The sequence below is a fragment of the Drosophila yakuba genome, chromosome 2L (assembly GCF_016746365.2).
Source record: "Drosophila yakuba strain Tai18E2 chromosome 2L, Prin_Dyak_Tai18E2_2.1, whole genome shotgun sequence".
In the NCBI taxonomy this organism is placed as follows: domain Eukaryota; kingdom Metazoa; phylum Arthropoda; class Insecta; order Diptera; family Drosophilidae; genus Drosophila; species Drosophila yakuba.
In genome coordinates this window covers 19366617-19388789 of record NC_052527.2, presented here as the reverse complement: position 1 = coordinate 19388789, position 22173 = coordinate 19366617, and the positions used below count along the sequence as shown (strand labels likewise).

The 22173-nt window shown below is 38.0% G+C and overlaps 1 protein-coding gene and 2 long non-coding RNA genes across 3 annotated transcripts; 1 reads left to right on the top strand and 2 right to left on the bottom strand.

The window, feature by feature from the left end:
• Positions 1 to 401: 401 nt before the first annotated feature.
• On the bottom strand, positions 402 to 2204 carry LOC120320612. The gene is made up of 3 exons (XR_005560145.2): positions 1772 to 2204; positions 712 to 1706; positions 402 to 660 (listed from the first exon to the last, which is right to left on the bottom strand). It is a non-coding gene; the product is annotated as an uncharacterized LOC120320612 (long non-coding RNA).
• An 11152-nt stretch (positions 2205 to 13356) lies between these two features.
• On the top strand, positions 13357 to 14284 carry LOC6528945 (protein CDV3 homolog). Its single transcript, XM_002089941.3, is given in 2 exon segments — positions 13357 to 13497; positions 13500 to 14284. Coding segments are annotated over 2 exon segments (717 nt in total). The 5' UTR covers positions 13357 to 13451; the 3' UTR covers positions 14171 to 14284.
• A 304-nt stretch (positions 14285 to 14588) lies between these two features.
• LOC26534964 lies at positions 14589 to 17116 on the bottom strand. Its single transcript, XR_001454401.3, has 2 exons — positions 15049 to 17116; positions 14589 to 14989 (listed from the first exon to the last, which is right to left on the bottom strand). It is a non-coding gene; the product is annotated as an uncharacterized LOC26534964 (long non-coding RNA).
• Positions 17117 to 22173: the final 5057 nt, after the last annotated feature.

The following is a 22173-nucleotide window of genomic DNA, read 5'->3' as shown; positions in this document are numbered from 1 at the left end:
ATCGCCACGAGCAAAACCATGTTTATTGGCGATCCCATTGGTCCACTAAGAATTCAGGTCACTGCATCAAATCCGCTGTTCATAATCCCAGATAAATAACTTCTATTCGGACTTCATTATAAATTTATTCATTAAAATTAATTAAACCAAAACCTTTCATTTGTTGTTCCTGCTTAACTTAATTTTTAACCTAAAATCCTAATTAGATAACATGTAAAATAGATTTATATATTAATAGAAAGAAAAAGTAAACAAAAATTTTAAAACCCCAAGAAATTACCTAACCTTATTTTGGTTCTTTTACTTGTTATCATGGGCGATTATTATTTTATCATTATTATATTATATATAGATAGTTTTATCCTATTTTAATTATTAATGCAAAAGAAATTATTCCTAAATTATTTATTCATTGTAATAGTCGTTGTATATATGTAAGTATGAGTGAAAATACAGTGGCTGAAAAGAAAATATGTTTCAAAACCACCTATACCATTCGCATAGGTATTAATATAATATAAATGTAATATAATTCGATAAGAAGAAAAAGAAATTAAAATATTTTCAATTTACTACCGGCGTACCCAATATTTCGGTCCTCGACTGTACCTATACACGAGAGAGGCTCGGTGTACACAATATTTCGATCCTCGACTGTACCTATACACGAGAGAGGCTCGGTGTACACAATATTTCGATCCTCGACTGTACCATGCAATAACATGTTGTCGTAGGTCAAGCTTGGGTTTTGGGTTTCGCGACGAATTAGGCGATCAAAAGAAAGAATAGATTTAATATATAAAACTGTAAAATTTAAAGACTGAAAGAGCCATCCCCCAAAAATGCAATGCCGTTTTTTAAATAATATATCGTTGCAAGTAATAGAGACAAATTTTGAGATATAACTTACATGTTATTTTCTCCCACGGCGAAAGTACTTTCTCCGGCGAATTTCTTCTTATTGTTTCATGTTTTGGTCTTGATAAATGTTTGCGGAAAAAGTTGTGTATGGATATATATATATATTATTGAGGTATTGCGTTGGATGAATGGCTGGAGTATGATTAACCCATTATGTTTTTAATTTTAATTATTTTTCTATATTACTATTTATTTAAAAAGTTTTTTTTTATTTTATTTATTTTTTTCTAGCTGGCATGGCCAAATCTTTCCACCACTGACTTTCACTTTTTACCTTTTTTTATTTATTTAATTTAATTTAATCTATTTATAATTTAATTTATTCTATATTTAAAATATATATAATTTCTTTTTTTTTTTTCTCGGGTATAGTAAACTCGTAGTTTTCGTAACGTTTTAAATTGAATTCATTCTTTTTGTTTTGGCGATCGTTGGTGTCCAATTATTTTATTAGTGTATTAGCACATGTTTTGTAATGCGTGCGGTAAAACCATTAGTTTGTCACAGTGTAGCCACCTCGTGGTATAACCAAAAAAAAATTGAACCGCTTAATGTGAGGGGCTTTTGTTTTCCCTTTTTTTTCGTTTTTCGCTACAGGTTTTGTTTTTCACTGAACTTTTGCGGGGGGTAGATTAATTCACACTAATAACACTTGAACACCGATGGCTTCGGCCAAAAGAGATGTTCTGATGATCGATGTGCATCGGCTGCTCTGCTGGACGTGCTGCTCTGGTGGTACGGCTTGGAGCCGGCGGTTGCTTGTGGGTAGCACAAGGTGCCAGAACCTTGTGAAATTATTAAATTTTCAGTTAGATTCTGAAGTAAAAAAAAAACTCGAATAAATAGTTACCTTTGATCTGGCACCGAACTAACCCCAAATTTAAATACAGTTGGTGGGATTTCTAATCTGGGCTTGGGTACTAAAGACGAAAATAATTAGCAAAAGCGAATTTCACTTTAGAAACTAACTCACCGAAGAATATCGAAATACAAAAAAAATTAGAAAGAAAACGTGGGTGTGTTTTTTTTTTTTTTTTTTTGGTTGGTCGCACCTGTACGTCTGATCACCTCCAAGGTTAAAACGGAAAGAGAACGACCGGCATGGCGTTCACTAGTATGCCCAGGTTGCGTTTTCTTATCTATTACAGTGTAAGCTTGCAATTTCGATAGAACCCAAACTGCATTGATAGGTTAATGGGTAGGTGGCCCTACTTAAAGCAAGTTCCTAACCCCGATAATGCTACTTTCGGACTAACCCAAAACTGTGACAAGCGACACTTCAAGTACTATTGTTGTTAAGTTCTGTAAAATAATTTAGTATATAAACACTATCACGAAATCAGTTGTTTTTGCTGAGATTAGAAAAGGCATACAAAATTAGAAAAAGCCTTTACGAAAATTAATAATATAAATATAAGGGACTGTGCCACGCCCCCAGTTTTTGGGGTACGTTTAGATATGGTCTAGTGCAAATTAATGCAAAAAAAAAAATTAAATATCTTTATTCGTTCTGGAGTTATAAATTACAAAAAATAGAAAGGGCGGTGCCACGCCCACAATTTTTGGTACCATAAAAGATATGGACTAGTGTAACCCCATACAAAAAACACCAATTGAATATCTCTCCCCGTTCTGGAGTTATTAATTTAGGCCAGAAAAAGTGGTCAAATTTCCCATAGTGCATAGGCGTTTATGCCTTTAATCAATTTTAATTAATTTTCCATCAATGTGTGAGTATAATTTTTATAAATAAGCAACACTAATCGTCGCACCTACGCCCTACGCCCGCTTTCAACAAACTGGCTGCACTAAAGGCCGGCAATTTGTTTCTATTAACAAAGCTGCGCCTACAAATGGCGCATCATTTATCAAGGCACGTGAAAGCTACGGCATAAAGTGGGTGTATGAATTCCAGGTAGGTGCGATAGTGTGTGTCGGGGTGTCAAATGGTCAGGGACGGAACACACCTGAGAAATTGCTAATGGTGTGGAATTCATGAATAACAGGCAGATAGGTTGAATTAGCGAAAGAAAAACGACCACTGACATGCCCTGCCATTAGCCAAAGTTACCCCATAAATAAAGTTCTGTGGAAAAGATTTTAATTGGTCAATATAATCACTTTCATCTAAAAAAAAAACTTCTAACCTACCTATAACAAAAAAATAAACTCGATTTTCATAGCAAGTTTTTTTCGAACATTAATAATACTGCAGATAATACTCTTAAATTTATGTAAGTTAAAGAGCGGGGAGGGGCATGAAGCTGTGACAAGGCAATACTGAGTTCTATATAATCGATAATCGGCTTGACTCTTTATTCACCAAAATCAAAAAAAAACATTTCCACCGCCTTTGCTAATCACACCGAAAGAAGAAGTCAAAATGTATTCGCGTTCAGCCGACTTCAGACATTCGCACATGTGTTTCGACATGTAAACGGGCCATCGCATACAAAGGACTACACGTATATGCCGTCATCATCAGAGATGGCCAATTTGAAGTCATCACTCAGTACGGACAAACAACAGCCGGCTGTTGGTGGTCGAGGCGGAACCGGAAACGTTCTAAGCACCCCGTCGCACTGATAACACCAGCTCCGCACACTTTTACACTGCGAAAATCGAAGACTGAATCTGGCAAGCTTACATTGGTGTCAAATTGCGATTTATATTAACAAATCAATTGAAACTTATTGACACCTACAGTTGGTTCTCAGTTTCCTATTTTTATATGAAATGTTAAAATTCTAATTTAGTATTTATAATATAATATATATAATAAAGTACACATAAAATGCTATAGCACATTCTTAAAGGAAAGACGATAATAACTTTGTACGAATCACACACAAAAACACTAAGGTTTTATAATTTAGTTTCTTATGAAGTTGCTATTGGTAAGGAATTCTAAATTCTACGAAAGTCATATCACTTCAGCTATCGGATTTTTTAGAGTATGCACTTATGGTGGGCCATGTGTGAGGAGGCCAGGACTAGGACGCCAAGAAAGTTGGCAAGTCAGCAGTGAGTCGGGTCGAGGAGCTCAGACATAACTCACAAAAACACATCAATTATGCGGAGTCTTCGCACATGTGGGTGTTTGCGAGTGTGCCGCTGCCTGGTGCTCTTTATTAATGACAGTTAAACTGTCAGTATGTGTCTGTGCGTGCCCTTGCAGGTGGCGGGAGCTTCGTCCCGAAAGAACCTACGAATTTCCCACTTTGCGGCTGCACCCCGTAGAGCGCGTTTTGAGTAATGTACGGTTGTCAAATTTCAACCAAACTGGACAGCCATAAGTCAAGTATTGCTCGGTGGGGGTTTGAACTGAGGCCATAAACTTGCTGCCCAGCCATGGTTAGAGTATGGCCAGAATATTGGAATGCTTCAATTCAAGTTTATTCGCTTTAAGTGTTCCACAGCACGTCGAAATTTTGTAGACAACTCTGGAAATTCGATTTTAAAAAGCAGAAATAGTGGTAAATTAAATAATTTTTATTTCATTATCAGCTCAAAATTACTTTATGAACGCGAAAAGATCCAAATGCCGAATTCCAGCTTCGAAGGTAAAACATAATCAAAAATTCCCAACAATGCATTGTAATGTTGCGTTGCTCTTTCCATCAACTATCCACCATTCATCAGTTGGACAAAGAACACATAAATTTCCGAGCTGCCGAGCTATTAAAACTTAAATCGATTTCCTTCGGCGAAACAACAAAATCCCATTCACTCTAATTGCTAAACGAAGAACAACAGGGCCTACCACTCCATATCCCAATATCCGTAGAATTTACTGTGCAACGCCTAAAAGTATGCAATAAATTCCATGCCTACCACGCGACCTGCAGGAAAACCCATCAACCAAAAAAATAGGATAACAAGAGCCGGGAAAGGAAATGGAAAATAGAAAAAGCGAACATATGAATGACTTTCATTACTATTTTGATGTGAAATGCTTTAGCATCCAGCTGAGGCCTTCCGTTGTTGTTCCTCGCTCATTGTGCTCGTGCCTCCTCCATGGCCCATGCATGGGCATAGAATGTTTATCCATTGTTATGTAATCAATGACAGCCAGGGATTGAGGCTGCGGAGTGGATTGAGTGGAAATCCGGGTCGGAGGCTCCGTTTCCCTTCGCCAAATCTGCATGTCTGCCTGCAATTCGCAGCGAAAGTGGCGTGAAAGTTCATTGAAAATAAATGACGGCATTATTTTGATTTGATGTTTGCTTTGATTGCTCCACCACATACATACGTATACAGATTTACATGGGAAAGCGAAGGAAGTTCGTAGCAAATGATGTTGAGGCAGTACGCAAAATAGTTGCAAATGGCCCACACACACGCCACACACTCTCACACACCCTTCTGTCCTGTGAGTGTGGCATTTTATTTCGTTGCTTGACTGATTTAGCTTGTCATTCAATTTCATGGTCAGTGGCTTTCACTTCTAGTAGAAAATTGTCCGGGATATGTAAAAAAATTAAAAACACAACATGAAAACAAATGAATAACAAAAACACAGTTATTTGCATTGCCCGGGAAAAGACAACAAATTGATTTGAAAGTGAGCCAAAAGCAGCTGAGACAGTAGAAAAACGAATGGAGTGGGTTTTGACAGCATCGTTGTCAGTCCTAACCATGATACATCCATTACCCCTTAACATTTCCGAAAGGTCTTAGAAATTTCGCTATTCGAAAAAAAACTAAAAGAAATCTAAACAAGCAGGGAAAACCGTGTGGATATGGTACTTTGTCTGTAAGCAAATACCCGAAATAGAGGATGCAGGTTAACCACTAACGATGTCAACGACTAAACCGCATTTGTTTTTTATGAAGCTCCAAAAATAACCCAGCAGGAAAATAAATTTTTGGTTATTAAAGTCCTTAAATGTTTTGACAATGCCATAATACATATTACCTGAAAATGGATTTGGTATTTCGTATTTAATTTGATCATAAGAATGCTCCAATCATTTTCAACGGCTGATAGCGACTCATGGCCGTTTAATCATTTAAGCTGTTGTGCATGTGCCTTGTTGACTGATAATATACACTGAACAGCCACAGACGCGTAAACCTTTAAGCTACAAACTGCAATAACAACTGGCCTCCAGAGAACAACAACCAACTTCGAGAGTGGCAACAATTACGCGCCAGCTGAGCGACCAACGCAAAAGCCCAGCGCAATAGCTGCGGGCGGCAAACAACATACAACAAGTAGCTTCAAACAAAATAACAACTTGTCGAAGAGCAACAAACAAACAGTCGGAGTGCAAAAGCAACGTAAACAGCGTAAACATACGCATAGAGGCACAATAGAAGTTTGGCATTCCACTCTTAATAAACACTTTATAATTAATTGCCTCATGATAGCGAACTTAGAGTCATTAAATAAGAGGATCCTGAAAACATCAGGACATGGCGTTGACGTGGAAATAAAACACTTTTCAAGTCCATAGTCAAGCGAATAGATTGCAAATTTAATATGTGGATTATCATTCCATTTATTATTAAAATTAAATATGTGCCGTCGTTTTAGTTTGTTCATTTATAATTCTTTAAAATGTCCGCCTATTCAAGGCATACAATTATACAATGGCATGTATCTTTGTCCTGGAGAAGAGCCCGGCTTAAAAGCAACCACAGTGGATAATGACCTCCTCAAATCTCTCCGCAGATACTTCACTCCTGTCATCGCTGCAGTATAATTACTATATCTGAGTTGCGTGCCCATGTGAATTTGTATCTGCGAGCGCAAACAATGGAAATTACACTTGAGTTGGCACCGACGAGTGCTGTCTCACTTGAGTCCTGTCTGCGTTGCGTGCGCTTAAATGTTTCAATATTTACTGTTTATTAGCTGCCATATAGTCGGGGGTGGGGCGGCTATCAAGTGGGCGGGGTCGCAGACAATGGCAGGCGGGGGCGTTGGGGTGTGGCAAGTGCTTAAATGCTCAATGTGTCTGGTGTGAAGTATATATACAGCCGGTAAAAGTGAACATTTAAGTTGCCAGATGGTAATCTAAATGGACAATTGGATGCTCTAATAATAGAATAGCTAAAAGGACGGACTTGATTTTTTAAGCTATTTTCCAAATTTTGAATAATACTACACTCCAATCTTAAATACAATCAATATCCCCTTTTCCTTGAATTTTCTAAAAGCTATTAAACTGAACCTTAAACTCAAGTAACACATTTAAATAAAAAACAAGAGAGAACGCTATAGTCGAGTTCCCCGACTATCTGATACCCGTTACTCAGTTAGTGGAAGGGAGAAGGAGAGTCTTAAACACAGTTTTTCGCGGTTTGTGGGCGTTAGAGTGGGCGTGGCAAAAAGTTTTTTGGCAAATCGATAGAAATTTACAAGACCAATATAAAAATGAAAAAATATCAAAACATTTTTCAAAAGTGTGGGCGTGGCAGTTTTGGGCGGTTTATGGGCGTTAGAGTGGGCGTGGCAACATGAATCGACAAACTTGCGCTGCGTCTATGTCTCTGGAGTCTGTATGCTTAATCTCAACTTTGTAGCTTTTGTAGTTCCTGAGATCACAGCGTTCATACGGACGGACAGACAGACGGACAGACGGACAGACGGACAGACGGACAGACGGACATGGTCATATCGACTCGGCTATTGGTCCTGATCAAGAATATATATACTTTATATGGTCGGAAACCCTTCCTTCTGCCTGTTACATACTTTTCAACGAATCTAGTATACCCTTTTACTCTACGAGTAACGGGTATAAAAATTCAATAACAGTTGATATGCAATCTAAATGTGAAATGTTCAAAAATCAAAATGTTTCTGCTATCCAAAATAGCTCGAGGAACTCCTTTGGAAATTTGTAATGGTGAATCGGTTGCACATATATTTTTGTAAGGAAAATCGAAAAAATAAAAAGAAGAACAAAAAATAAGTTATATTTATACCCCTTGTCGAACTGTGCTAGCTTTTAATGCTATTAAGCCCATGTAGGAACTTTGAAATAATATCTCAATAATATCTTTGAAGCTTGGCTTACCTTCAAATAAAAGAAACAAATGCTTAAGAAGAAGTGTTTTTCACAAAAAAAAACCGTATGTAATTTACGAATTAGTACTAAAAGGATGGGAACTTTAATAAAAATTTTGTTAATAAGGTCACATAAGTTTGGACCATTTTAAAACTATTAATAATGATAATTTATGTAAATTTTTTTCTCCACTAAGGTTAAGGTTTTTGATTGCTGTTTATGTGTATTTTTAACAATAGTCACTGCCCAATGCTTTATATTAAATAAACACCAAAAATATTTAGACTATTTATATTTCACGTTCAGACAAAGCTAAGCCCCAATCAAAAAGTCAATCCCGTGGCCACCCCACAAGGGCGTCTGAAAACTTTTGTGAAAGTCAAAGCCACAGACAGTGGCAGTCAAAAATATTAATAAACCGCAAACGCTGTCTCAGAGCCCCAAATTCCCTCTGCCCCTTTCTGTGTTGCTCCGAGTTCCCCTTGTCGCTTTGCGAATGATATAAACCACAGGATAAAAACTCAAATATGCAGGATCGACAATTTTCCACAGCCATGTCGGGGGCGGATAAAGAAAAAACTATGAAAACATCATAAATTTTCCACAGTCAGAAAAGTTTTAGAGAGCTGCTGACTCACCCACATACTCGTAAGTGCACACATACGCACGTACAAAGCAAACGAGGACCCAGAGCGAAGATAGCTGATTATCCAAATGAACTTTTTGCAGGCCGAATCAGTGGAAATTGCAAAAGGCCTTCCACTCACAATTAATGCCTCGATTGGAGAGAGGCTGCAAGTGCAGCAAGTCGAGGACTCAGACTATCGCCATCGCCGATTCCAGCAGAAAACCCAGCTCACAAAGGTCACCGAATTAGTCGGTAATTTGGCCACAGAGCAGCAGAGCCCTCTGAACATTTTCGTAGGTCGGGTCTTGGGTTACGAGGTTCAATTTTGGTGAGTCAACCGGACCGCTTAATTGTCCTTTAATTGACTGAACTGCAAGGATGCCAGGGCTCATTATCTGGGCTCTCGGTTGAAGAGGACTTGTCATCTGATGATGTTAAAAACATTGAAGTGGCATACATTTTCAAAATAAATACATTCTAATTTATTATTCTTATTTGATCGATTTTGCTTTTATTCCGCGTTGCATTTATTTAGGTATTGAGCGTTGAACAACCTCACATGACTTCCTTTATATGGTCATTGCTGTATTGCTTACATAGAGGTTAACCCTTCATAGTTATTGTGTTTTAGACATAACAAACATGGTGTCTTCCAAGGGTTTGCTTTTGCCAGATCCACTCGCGTAATACTCACATAATTAGCATTCGAAGAGGCGGAATAAAAACACCAAGAGACTCACAGAGGAAATAATTGTGCAGAGTGCTGCGAAAACATTATTAGCGTATTTGGGTCACAATCGTACCAGTACAAATGCTTGAAAAAGCACATAGACGCTCCTTGTATTGCACAAAATTCTTGCCGACTTGTAGTGAGCATGGTTTTTCCAGCGTATTTTCCACCGCACACAACTTTTTGCCATAAATACAAATACTCCCCATGTAGGGTGAACCAGTATTTTGCCTACCATTGCTGCTCTCTGCCTTTTGTTTATTTGTTTTATTATTATAATCTGGGCCTCCACTCCCAAAGGCAACACTTGTAAGGGGATGTGCAAGTGACTACCAACTTTCCAACTCACTTTTTTTTTGGTATTTTTGTAGGAGCACATTTATATTGGAGTCGATTTGGCCGATTTGGTTGGTCGGTACATTTTAGCAATTTTTCGCCAGAAAGTAGAAAAGTCTTTTTATTTTATGGCTCGTGTTTATTTTTTGAAAATTTGCTTATAGTAACTCACATTTTCTTTTTCCAAGCAAATGTTAGTTGCCTCAACATATTCAATAAGAAAGGAAATGGGAAAATGCGGAAATTTTTATTTTATTCGAGACAGAGCTATAAAAAGGGATGTGGTTTTTCTTTTACATTTTCCTGGATCGGCCTGCTAGTTTTCCTGATTTCTATTAAATAGTTCGGTCGTCCTTGCTGTGAATCATTGGAGCTTACACTCATCAACAAAATTGAGCTGGTGAGTGAAGGAAGAAAAAAAACGAATACATCTCCGTACAAATATTGTGGTAGTGGCAATATTTACACTTTTCACGCTTTTCACGTTTCGACTGGCTTTTTATTTGCTCATTTTTGGCACATTGCTATCTCGTTCCATCTTTATCCATCTATATATCCACCCAACCAACCATCTATTGAACTTCTCTGCGCACTTTGCCATCTTCAACGCTTCGTTTGCCGCACTAGGTTTGCCAAAATAATATTCGTAAATAATTTTTGCACCTTGATGTGATTTGTGCGCAAAAATATTTTCCAAATGATTTGTTTGCCTAGGTATTTGCTTTTATCTGTTCTTCCCTGCCGTTGGCGAGGTGGTAAAAACCTCGAGCAGGAGCACTCAGTGTAATTGTATTTGCCTTTCGAACTTCCTTCGCGTCATTTTACGCCCACGCAACGAAAGTCAAATGCAAACAAATAAAACGCTAAAGAGAATGAGAAGCGCCAAAGAAAATTCGGGGTGGCATGGAAAATGTGTGCCGGAAAATGGCGATGCACATTGATTAAATCAAATAAGACGAAGTCAAATAAGAAAATTGGATAAAGGCAATACAGCAATTTTGGTTCGTCAATGCGAACATATTTCAGTATACCGCAATATTTAATCTTAAAGGTTAAATTTATTTATTTAGATCTTTAATCCTTCATAATCCAAAAGTATGATAACAAAACTGTGAGAAATATATTAAATTGAAATTGAGCTTAAATTAATTAGATTTTAGTTAATTGCCAAACTATCAAGCATAATATAATATCTTTCTGATAAAGCAATTTATGTATTTAAGTTTTCTCGTACAACTCGTTGCGATGCTCTCTTTCCGTCATATTTTCAGCTGGACTTGGAAAACGTGATGCCAAGTTTTCCGCAAGAACTTTGTTATTTCGCAAACAATTTTCATGGCACGCAGGCAGGCGAACGGTGAGAAATGCGCGAGCCTCCCGACGTGCGTGTTGCGGAAAAGTGTGTAATTTAAATATGTGTTGTAACACTTTGCTTTAATGGATGTAAGTTGTGCGGCGACTACAAATTGTCGGTCTGTGGCCGTAAGTAACTGACTCATTGTCAGTAAAAATAAAAGAAAAAATTTTAAGTCTACGGCGGCTATGGGCTATAAACGGCTTTAAAGTAATCGAGTCGCATAATAAGCATAAAAATATAATGCCCATAATAGCTTACAAAGTACGTCGAAGGACGGACCAGGGGTGAAATAAAATAAAACTGAATGATGAAGTTGGGAACTGAATACTGCTACTGATGGCACCACCGATGATGATGATGTCATCAACGACACCACGCAAGGATGTTCCCGAATTATGCATCCTGGTGGTTGAATATACCCAGTCGAGAGCACAAAACTCCACCGAAATCAATAACAATAACAGTGGAGTTGAGTTGAGATCCAAAGCAGACGTCGCCAACTCTCCGACCAGACGTCCCGGCATAGTGGCGCCAATATTTTTAGCAGTCTCGGTTCCGGATCGGGGTTGATTACCTCCCTGCATCCGCCTGGAAAAACTACCCCGCCCACCCTCTCACATCTTTCGCCATTGTTTGTCCTGTTCCGTCTGACTTGTCATGGCTTTTTGATGGCTCTGGTTTGGGGCTTTCCTCCGATAGTTTTCACTGTTGGCCCCGGACTTTTGTGCAGCGTGTGTTTTTTGTGACTCATGTGCCTGGGAATATTTATGTTTGATTTGCACAAATTTTTATTCTCTAAATGAAGCAGGAATAACCCTTTCAACCCGGCAGTTTACCCAATCAGATTTGTTCTTTCCTCGAGGTCTATCGAAATTTTTAATTAAAACCCGAGGAAATGTATAATAAAGGTATATGTTGTTACTCCAATTTGTAAGACCTGCAGTTGCTGGCCAAATTCACTTTGAACTTTTAATTGGCGTCTGGTGTTAATTGAATAATAATTAATTACAGACTGACAACTGCAGTGGCGATTTCTCACTCTTGTAGCTAATGAAACAAATTAAAACCTCCTGGGGCTAAGAATAAATTAGGAAGGAAGTTCTATTCCAAGCACACAGAAAAAATGTGGACTTTAAAACAAAGTAATTAATATACCTCTTAATTTTTTATTATTTGACGCTATAAATATTTGAAAAAGTCCATTAGTCAAACGCGAATGTACTATATAACCTAGTTAAAAACATTCTTCACAGCAAGAACTATATTCTCCAAGGGTTTATATGATACGCATTGCACACACACAGACACATACTCATCTGGTTGCACTAATTAAATAATAAATTTAAGTAGAGACATGTTCATGGCATGTTGTGGCGGTGTTCTATAAGATATATGTACGAATGCTTGCTGTCTTTTGACCAGCGCCTTTGTTGTATGTCATCGCCATTTCATAAAAAGCTACTGCCATGACGACAAGGACGACCTGCACTTGCATCCCGCCACTGAATTCACATTGCGTTCCTGTTTCTGGTAATTACTCAAGCAGACGTCGAGGATTCGAGGAGGACCTCCCTGCTCGGGCGCCATCCACTTCCCACTTGTGGGCTGGCAAACATAATGAACATATGTGACTACTCGTAACACGGCACACTGCAGTACACAGGCGTAAAAAGGCTCTTTGGACACACACACGCACACCCACGCACGCAGGAACAAGTGGGCGTGTGCACTGGCTGCACAAAAGGGGCGTGGCCGGGGCATTACGCGGATATAATTCTAATTAGTGGCATATGCCACCAGATAGCAGATACCATTGCCCACAGTAACCAGTGCATAGCCCGTGTCTCAAATTATGTTATTACGCCTTTTGAGCGCTCGGATAATATAGCCAAAGCTGTGGAGAAAAAAAGACGGCAAGGCTCGAAAAACGTATGAAGATATTTTTAAATGTGTAGTCGGCTGTTATTATTAGAGTATTACGCTGTCCTTGTCGCTCTTTAGAGTATTACGCTTAAAAAAATCTAAATTTATTCAACATTTTCCTGCACATATTATTTTTTTTTAGTTATACAGCTGTGGTAAAAATATTCCTTAATTATATCAGCATTCTCATTTTCTGTTTGTTTATTTTTTACATACAACACATATAGTACACATTGCTGGCCAAATTGTTTTATCAAAGTATTCAAAGTATTATAATGTCAAGTTTAAATCCTTAGATGTAGGGATGTTGCACGATAGCTCTTTAGTGTGTATAATTTTGGGAATTATTATTGTTTTTATAATTTTAGACATAATGCAATTTTATTAAGATTTCTTTGAGACAGAAGTAGGCTTTGAATCAAACAACACAGGTTAATTAAAAAAAATTAAGCTTCAAGTCACTTTAAACTAATTTTGGTACCGTCAACAACAAATTCGGATTTGTTTCGAAAATAAGCTGAGCAGAACTATTAAAAAATGTCCAGTCTTGATGATTTCTTTGCCAAGAGAGACAATGAAAAATCTAAAAAAAAAAACCCAATTACTTGGCCACCAATGAGTTGTATAAAACGCTAAAGGAATCTGTAAGGTTGGCCACAGAGGGCGAATTTGAAAAGTGTCTGGGAAACGAAAATCGCGCAGAGGGGCCAACTGAATCTACAGGATCAGTTCTGAAACCTTTAGAATTTTCTGTTCTTCACTCAAATGAGTCGGTTGAAGAGGAGGATGAATGGTGTGATTTTACAGAGGAGAATCGCATAGAGTACACGAGCTTGCGCCGCAGCATTAAGATGAGTCTTGGCTCCACAGTTCTGGCCGGCAGCGATGCTAAAGCTCAAGACTCGGAGCAACGCGATAATGGTGGCGACGGCATAGACGTTGGTCAGGCACTCAATGATGGCATGGGTGGTACCTCGTGCCCCTGGAGGAAAATGGGGCACCCATCTAAGCAGCAGGAGCTAAGGGAGCAGGTGGAGCAGCCAAAAAAGGATGAACCGTCCGAGGTAAAGAGCCAAATCTACATACCACCCGCTCTCCGTCATAGCCAAGGTGATTTTAATCAGCGCGCCGAGATGGAAAGCCGCCTTCTGAAGATTCCACCCAAGATGTCTGGAAAACCTCAAGCTCCGGATCTCAACAGTGCCGAGTATTTCCCCAGTCTGAGTGGCGCCAAAACATTCAGACGCACCAAGTAGCCTATTCACGATGATATACTTTTTAAACTTGCCGTTTATGTTTTCTAAGTTTACCGATATCAATTTATCTGGTCGATCTGATGCGGTGCCTCGCTTTAATAAAATTAAAAGCAATCTGCCCCTCTTTTTGTGTATCACTCGTAAACAAATTTGCACTCAACAGGCCCACAGGCATTACACGTCTTTTTGGCTGGTCCCCAATGTGTCGTTAGCTGTAAACGAGCCAAATATTTACAATCAAATGGGGGTTTAGCCTTAAATGCACCCGGCGGACTGTGAGAAACCTAAAACTGCAAATTACGTGTTTCAACAGAATGTATCAGTTTTAATAGCTCAACGCCGAAGATATTTTCTTATCATATGCCTAATTTATGTAATATGTATGTAATATGCAATAGTATAATAACAGGGCAACCACTTTTGAAATATACGAATAATTTATTAACATCTATTGCTGATGGAATAATCTTGGGAGTCCATAGACAATATCCCAACCATATTTCATTAAACACAAATTTTCGGATCCACCTCGCTTGACATCTCTGTAGAATGCCTCTTCGTGGTTGTACTCCCTCAAGCTCTTGTTCCAGATCACGGATAAAGAAACCCTACATTCCTTCTAAGCAGGCTAACAATGTCCTCCATGGGGCCCGTAGCACGAGCAGCATCCATATGGTCCACAAGGACCACAGCAGTGATTGATCGAGCGGAACCACTGGCCATTATAGGGTCCGCAGAGCAAACATGGTCCCAGTCCGCCAGTCGGTCCACAGCAAGTGCCGGGCATTGAACACATTCCTGGATTGCACATTTTATTCTCTGAAACAAGATTTGAAGATTTTTAACAAATTTATTCTTTTTTTTATATTCACACTCACATTAGCCTGATTACGGAAGTAGGATTTTCAGTCCCAGAAATTTGGTAGTCTTCCAAATAGATGTTTGCTGTTAGAGAACCGAAACGAGAATGAGCTCAACCCACTCGCTTGGTTACCCAAGTTCCACTGTTTTAACTTTGATTTCATGGCCTTCTATGTTGTATTTCATGGCCTGCTTTTGGATTACTTTTCTAAATTTGATCTTATATTAACCTGGGACCTCTAATTTGATTCTGTTTAAGAATTATAATTCACAGAATCACTCCTGGTTGTTTGTGTGTCTCATAAAATTCCACTCCATTGCTCCTCCAAAAATACTTCAGTGCGTCTCCAAGGACTTCCCATGCCCAGAAACTCTCGATGTCATAATTTAGCCAAAGGCGCAACAAGTTGGAGAAGCCAAGCCGCGACTGATTTTTCCTTTCTGCCCCTCTTTTTATTGTTTTACCGACAGTAGAGTTTTCTTAAGCATTTTGTGTTGGGCAATGCACACAAACCTATTTTTCTTCCCAGCTGGGATTCCGTCTTCTTGTTTACGGACAACAGAGCCGGGATTCGCAGTCAAAGTGAAGTAAAGTCACTTGACAAGTTTTGTCACGTGCGTCACATGTTGGAATGCCAACCCCTCCACCCACTTTTCCGACTCTCTCCCCCATCCTCTCTCCCACTATGGCTTCTGAGCATTTCAAGCAATTTTCCAGGCATGCCCTGCCGCTTCTGTCGTTGTCGCCATTTCATTGTTTCAAAATTGTTGCTCATGTTGTTCCTGTTGTTGACCTGGTTCTCCGTTTTTTTTTTGCCACGTTTCTTGGCTGCCAACCGGGCTTCTACTGGAAAGAGCTCTTGCTGGCGTAAATGTGTTTGTGATTATTTAGTTATGGCATCTAATTGAGTTTTGTGTTTGTTTGGCTGGCGCGGGAGTGTGCAATGTGTACTTATACAATAGCTAATTGAGTCGATTACCTCAACACCTCCCACGTTTTTACTCAAAAATAAGCTTTAAAACTGATTGTAAATGGATTATTAATTAATTAATCTCAAAGTTCTAAATTCTTTCAAATTTAAGGAAATAAGTATAAGAATGTACATCGATTTTCCAGAATCACTTTCAAGTCTATTACTTAATCGAATTATATAGAGGAAACGCAGGGAGAACTTGATCGGAATAACTTATAATCTTTTACCAACATCTAATTAAAGCACTTCCGCCCATCGTAAATAGCCCATTCCTTTGGTGGCCTTTTCGTCTGGTTGAGCTGATTTTCTGTTCCGATTCCGAAACCCCGAGAACCCCGGACAAATTCCCGTGCCCCCTTCCGTTGCCAAACATCATCTCCATCGCGTGCTGGTCTCGTATTACAACATTGCATACTTGCAGGCGCGTGCGCTCCCATTCGATTTCAGCTCCGTGGCGACTTTAAGGAAATGCATCGAAGAGCCGAATATGTTGTGACTGTGGAGCTTAATGTTTCGTGTTGATGTGACTGTTTTTTCCGGCTTCTTTGCTGGTATTTTTACAGTTTTCAGCAATGCCTGTTTCAACCCGCTCAGAAGTTCAATGTCCCCCATTTTATGGCCGTCCGTGCAGCGGAAGTTTTGGGGCGATAAGTTTTTTGTTTCGTTCCTATGTTTTTGATTTATTTTTTTATACCTCACAGCTTAAAAGCGGAAGAAAACTCCATTAAAAATTTTTATAATAACTAATAATACATAAAATACAACTTTTAAGCTTAAACCACTATCTGGGCTATTTAAAATATAATTATTATTATTGACAACGAAGGAGCTTTGTTGGGTTATAAAATAAATCTCAAAGCTGCTTGTATTAATAAATTGGCAAAATACCCTCAAAGGGAGTCGGTTGTGGTCACTCGCCTGCCTGAATTATCCAGCGATGGGGACTTTTATTGACGAAGCACTTGCAGTCAGGCGCAGTGGAAATGGATGCTGTCTGACTTTGTTAGTGAATCAGTGAATCAGGATGCCATATCTATATCTGCAGCAGTCCGTGCATCAGCATGAACAACATGATTATCCTTCTGTGGGAATTAGAGCGAGTCAAGTGAACTCCTTGCTTCCATTTTCCCTTTCGCTCCTCTATCGGTATTTCTGCAGGGAAGCATAACTTATGCCCATTGTAGTTATGCATTGAATGTTTTGCTGAAGTGAACAACCAAACAACTGCTCAATCACTCATCAAATCCATCAGTCAATTCACAAAAGCCTCGACAATGTGAAGACGATTGAAGACTTACAAAGAACTGCCAGCATTTATCCACCTGAACGGAGTTTACCTATGGCCAATTATACGTTCGCGGAAAAATAAGTCATTGTGGGTGCTGACTTTGCATTGTGCATTTCATAGGTTCTGGCAGAATAAAGTCCGCGATTATATATGAGATTATAATAAATTCTTATGTTCCTCTTTTCATAAAAAAATATTAAAACAACTCATACAACAGTTACCTTAAATTAAGGACTTCTCTTAAAAAAGCCCACTACGTAGTCCACTTAATATAAGCAAATTTAAGCAATTTAAGTTTTGCCACATTCAAACACTAAAATCCACTCTGACCAAATTTTAAATTATTATTAATATTCCTATGGAAGCTGTAGGACTATATTCAAATCAAATTGTTAAGACTAAAAATTTTCTTACCACTGCTATTGAAACTATTAATGAAAATAAAAACACCACAGAAAGGCCCATTACACATTGCCCATTTAGTTTCCACACAGCAAATGACCTTTGATATTCGATTTTTGATCTGATTTGCACTCTTCTCCATAGCTATAAGCACACACATAGAAATCAAATTAATATTTTTTGCCCATCAGCAAATGGAATTGATTTTCTCTACTGCCCAGAAATTTGCAATTATACAAAAAGGTTTTTGCAATGCAATATGTAAACAAAACCAATTTCAAGAGTTTGCATTCAGTGAATTTAAATTTTCGGCTATTGGTCAATAGAGGCAGTTGAAAAATATACGCATAAATCATTCAATTAATCTTAATTTGAGCTACTAGACCAGATGTCCGCACCTGTTTCAATAAATCTAATGAATTGCCTCTTTAAAGTGTCGTTAAATTCAAGTTATGGGATAAAACATTTGAAGGGGAGTGGCAGAAAAAAGTTTATAATTAAAACTTTACGCACGTTTTGGCCAAGTAAATAGCACAGACGCCCAACACGAAGCCTACACTAGCGCAAACAGCAGCCCTGGTTTAGTCCTTTTGGTACGCATCCAGCGTGCGAGAATTTTGTGTTGCATACTTAAGTGGGCAGAGTCTTTAGAGACATACAAAACATATGCCATTGTTAAAAGATACACCCGGTGGAGTTGGGTTATGCTGGTCCTTGAGATTGACACTAATTATGGTACCCAATCTTTCTGGCAGTTCCTCGCATTTAAATACTGACCAGAGTAAACCATCGCCTGGAGAACAGAGATTTTCAGCTGTGTAACCATCTCGTAACTAGCAAACATATTATTCATGAGCAACTGAAAAACAACAGCAACCAAAATTGTAAGTCAAATGAAAGTTCATATGTAAATATTTTCAACATGGCTTGTTTGTTTTAATATTTGGCCGAACAGTTTTGGTTTGGTTAGTTGATTGTGGGTTGCATAAATAAATGAAAATGCTACTGTTCAAAACGGCCCATACTTTAAGTCATGGTTGTTTTTCCACCCATGAATAAAATTTAACTACTATTATTAAATTATTTTCGTTCGACTATTATTAAAATTGGTGGGATGCAGTGCCCTTAATATGTTTGAGAGGAACGAAGTCCTTTCGAGATAATTGTCTGAGAATAGTTCGATGCATGTCGGCGGTTTCGTTTCATTTTATTTTTCACATTTTAATTGTATGCAAATTATTGTAAACTCTTGCGGCTTTGTCTTTTGTGCAGGACAAACGGTTCGGACATCGAAAACACACTAACGAAAGGGTATCAAGCGATTTTAGTGATGCAGGTTAACTTGAATTCTGAAAAAATATATATATAATACCCATTACAATTATTGTGTTCACCTACCAAGAAATTTGTTTAAAATGGGTTAGGAACAAAGAAATAAGTAAATAAGCAAGTTGTATATTTGTCGCATTAAAAAACTAATTTACCCCAAACATTACATTATTTTATATATTCTGCATGCTAGGCTGTTGTTGCAGTGCCTGCTGGCCATTAAGGCAAGGCTTGCACTCAAAGCTTGCTCTTTCTGTTATTTCAGCGAAAACATTTGTCACCCAATTACTGCTTTTTTCCTTCCGGCTCACATAAAATGGTTAATTTTATTGAAAAGCGTGTTTATTTGCATTTTCAATGCAAAAGGCGTCCTGCTAGGCAGCCCAAAAAGTTATTGCATTTAATTATATAGCATGTGTTTTCAGTATTGTTCTCCCATAGTTAAAAATGTGTAGAATTTAAAAACCATTACATCAATTGTAAGCGATAGCAAAACGGAATAAATTGATTGTGAAATTTTTTATTTTTGTTTAATTGAAAATATTGTTGAATTGAGAAATGTAATTTCTCTAATGCTAACTACATTGCCTTTGAAATCGATAGCTTAAAAATTTGTGTGCATGGAAATGACTAAAGCGAGTGTTTTTTTTCAGCTTTATCGTATTTTTTATATGAATTGTTTTTTACAAATTATCAACCATTTTTTGTTTGCCTTTCAACGCTTATAAAATTATTATTTAACTGTCATCAGCACGCGGTGGTGCCAGCGTCTAGGACTTTGAAAAAAAGCAGGGATGCTGCTGGAGAAAAAAATAAAAAATCTTTACTCTGGAGCGTCATTATTTACATAGCACAAGGCAGGATTATCACATCGACCAAGGACACGTCCAAGTAAAAGCCAGACAAAGAGACAGGCTCAAGTGAAAGTCGGGCAGTCATGGTGCAAGTCAGTGTAGAATGCCAAAGAAAAAATCCTGCCGAGAAAATTGTAAAAATTATTGCTTAAAAAAGACACAGAAAAACTAAACAAGACCATCTAGTATTGATGGACAAGCTTGTTCTTCGACAAGGAGGATAACTTTTTGCCATACTTTAAAAGGATGTCCATTACGTGTCGCCCTTGATTATTGTCCTTCATTGTGTGGTTAAAAAAAACTTACTAGCCATGGCTCAAGGATTCCAAACCAAATCCCAGAGTCTTTTCGATTGATAAATGTATGCTAGAGTATTAAACTTCTTTTCTTTTTTAAATAAATTAAAATTGTAAATGACTTGGCCGAGGTAATTTGGTAAAGGTGTTACCCAGACACCTTTTCAGCTTTTTTCTTGTGCCTGATTAAAAATATGATGGTTAGTTGTCTTACTATTTACAAGTATATTATACAGATTAAGATTTTGTTTAATATAAATACCCAATACTTGTAAAAGGGTGTACTAATTTTCTTAAGAAGTATGTAACAGGTTAAAGGAATCTTTACCCAATAAAGAACATTAGAATCACTAGCCAAGTCTGGAAATCCATCGTCTGCATGCTAATCTTTCCGTATAAAGGTTAGAAGCCCGCGCATTATAAAGACAAGATTAAGTATAAGATTCTAAAGAACCTGACGCAACGCAGGCTTCAGAAGACAGTCACGCCCACAAAAGTGCCAAACTGTCAGCCTTTACATTTAAAAAATAATTTTGATTTTATTTTTATTTTATTATTATTTTATTATTATTTTAGAAAGTGGCGTAGTGTTAGAAACATAAAACTTAAATTTCAAAATAACGTATTCCTTATAGTCAAGGAACTCGACTCATGCCTATTCCTTCTTAGGTTTTCATTTAATTAAAAAATTGAGGAACTACAGAATTTTTGTTTATTATTTATTATTATTGTATTGCTAAGAAATTTTAACGAATTAACCTTGCAAATGAGCCGCACTGGTTTCCTGCAACAACACGAACGACATCATTTCCTCAACACACTTAATCATCCTTTAAGCCCTCCACCGCACCATCTAATGGCTAACGAACCACCGCAACCTTTAAGCCCAAACCAGATCAAACCCTCATTTTCGTGCTGCGGCAGGGCGTAAATGTGGGGGGCGTGGCAAATATTATCAGTGTAATGTTGCATGGCGTCCCAGCCGTCCACAGCAATCTATCAGCAGGACGTTAAGGTAGGAGATAGGCCATTGTGCAGGTGGTGGTGCTGGCCGGGCCAAAAGGGTTTTCAACGTCGTCCTCGTCGTCGGTATGGCACGGTATTCGTGGCCCGGATAATGGGGGCCGATAGGGTTGCCAAGTGCAGCTCCCTTCGAGACTACCAATCTGCAATCATCTCCGACTGCCTGCCGTTGATGATGCCAATAAAGTGCTTTTTGTTGTTTATACCGATAATGATGTGTCATCCTGTCCGACTGACTGGCAAATGGGCATTAAGCCCCATCCCCCTGGCTTTAAACGCTTTCTTTATTTGACATTTGCTTGGGTGGTCACCAAGGGTTAACCAATGTTAACGGTGAACAAATGCAAATCTGCATCCTCCCCCGACCCGCAAGTTAGCCAAGTTAAAGACTTTCCTATGCAAATTGAGTTGGACCTCGATAACCCCGAATATTGGCCTTTTTAACTGTCTCGAGCAGACTATTGGATAAATTATGAGCTATGCGGAAATGCTGAAAAGTAAAGCCACGCTGTTAAAAACTTTCCATTGAAGAGATATTTTACGACAATTATGCACTTGCGTTATTGCGAAACTTTACAATTTTTATTTAATTTGCCTTTATTTATTCATATGGCAAGCGGTTTATTGCATTGCTATGGCAACACATACATACATAAATGAAGAAAATCACCGCGAAATGGAACATGCGGTATGGTATGGGCGATTGAGTTCGATAGTATATTATGAATATAAGTGCAGTGTGAAGAGCGAGATTAAAGATATGTGTGGTAATTTGGGGTAATAAATTAAATGCAGTATTAAGCTGGATTAAAAAATTAACACATATATAATAACTTAAATCATTTTTAATTTGTTGCTCTACGAAATCCAATACATTAAAACTTAAAACAAAAAGGAATGCCTTTATCCCTTTATAATTTATAAAATCTCGTACATTTCCTTGATATCTTATGGTTAAAAACATGTTAATCATTAT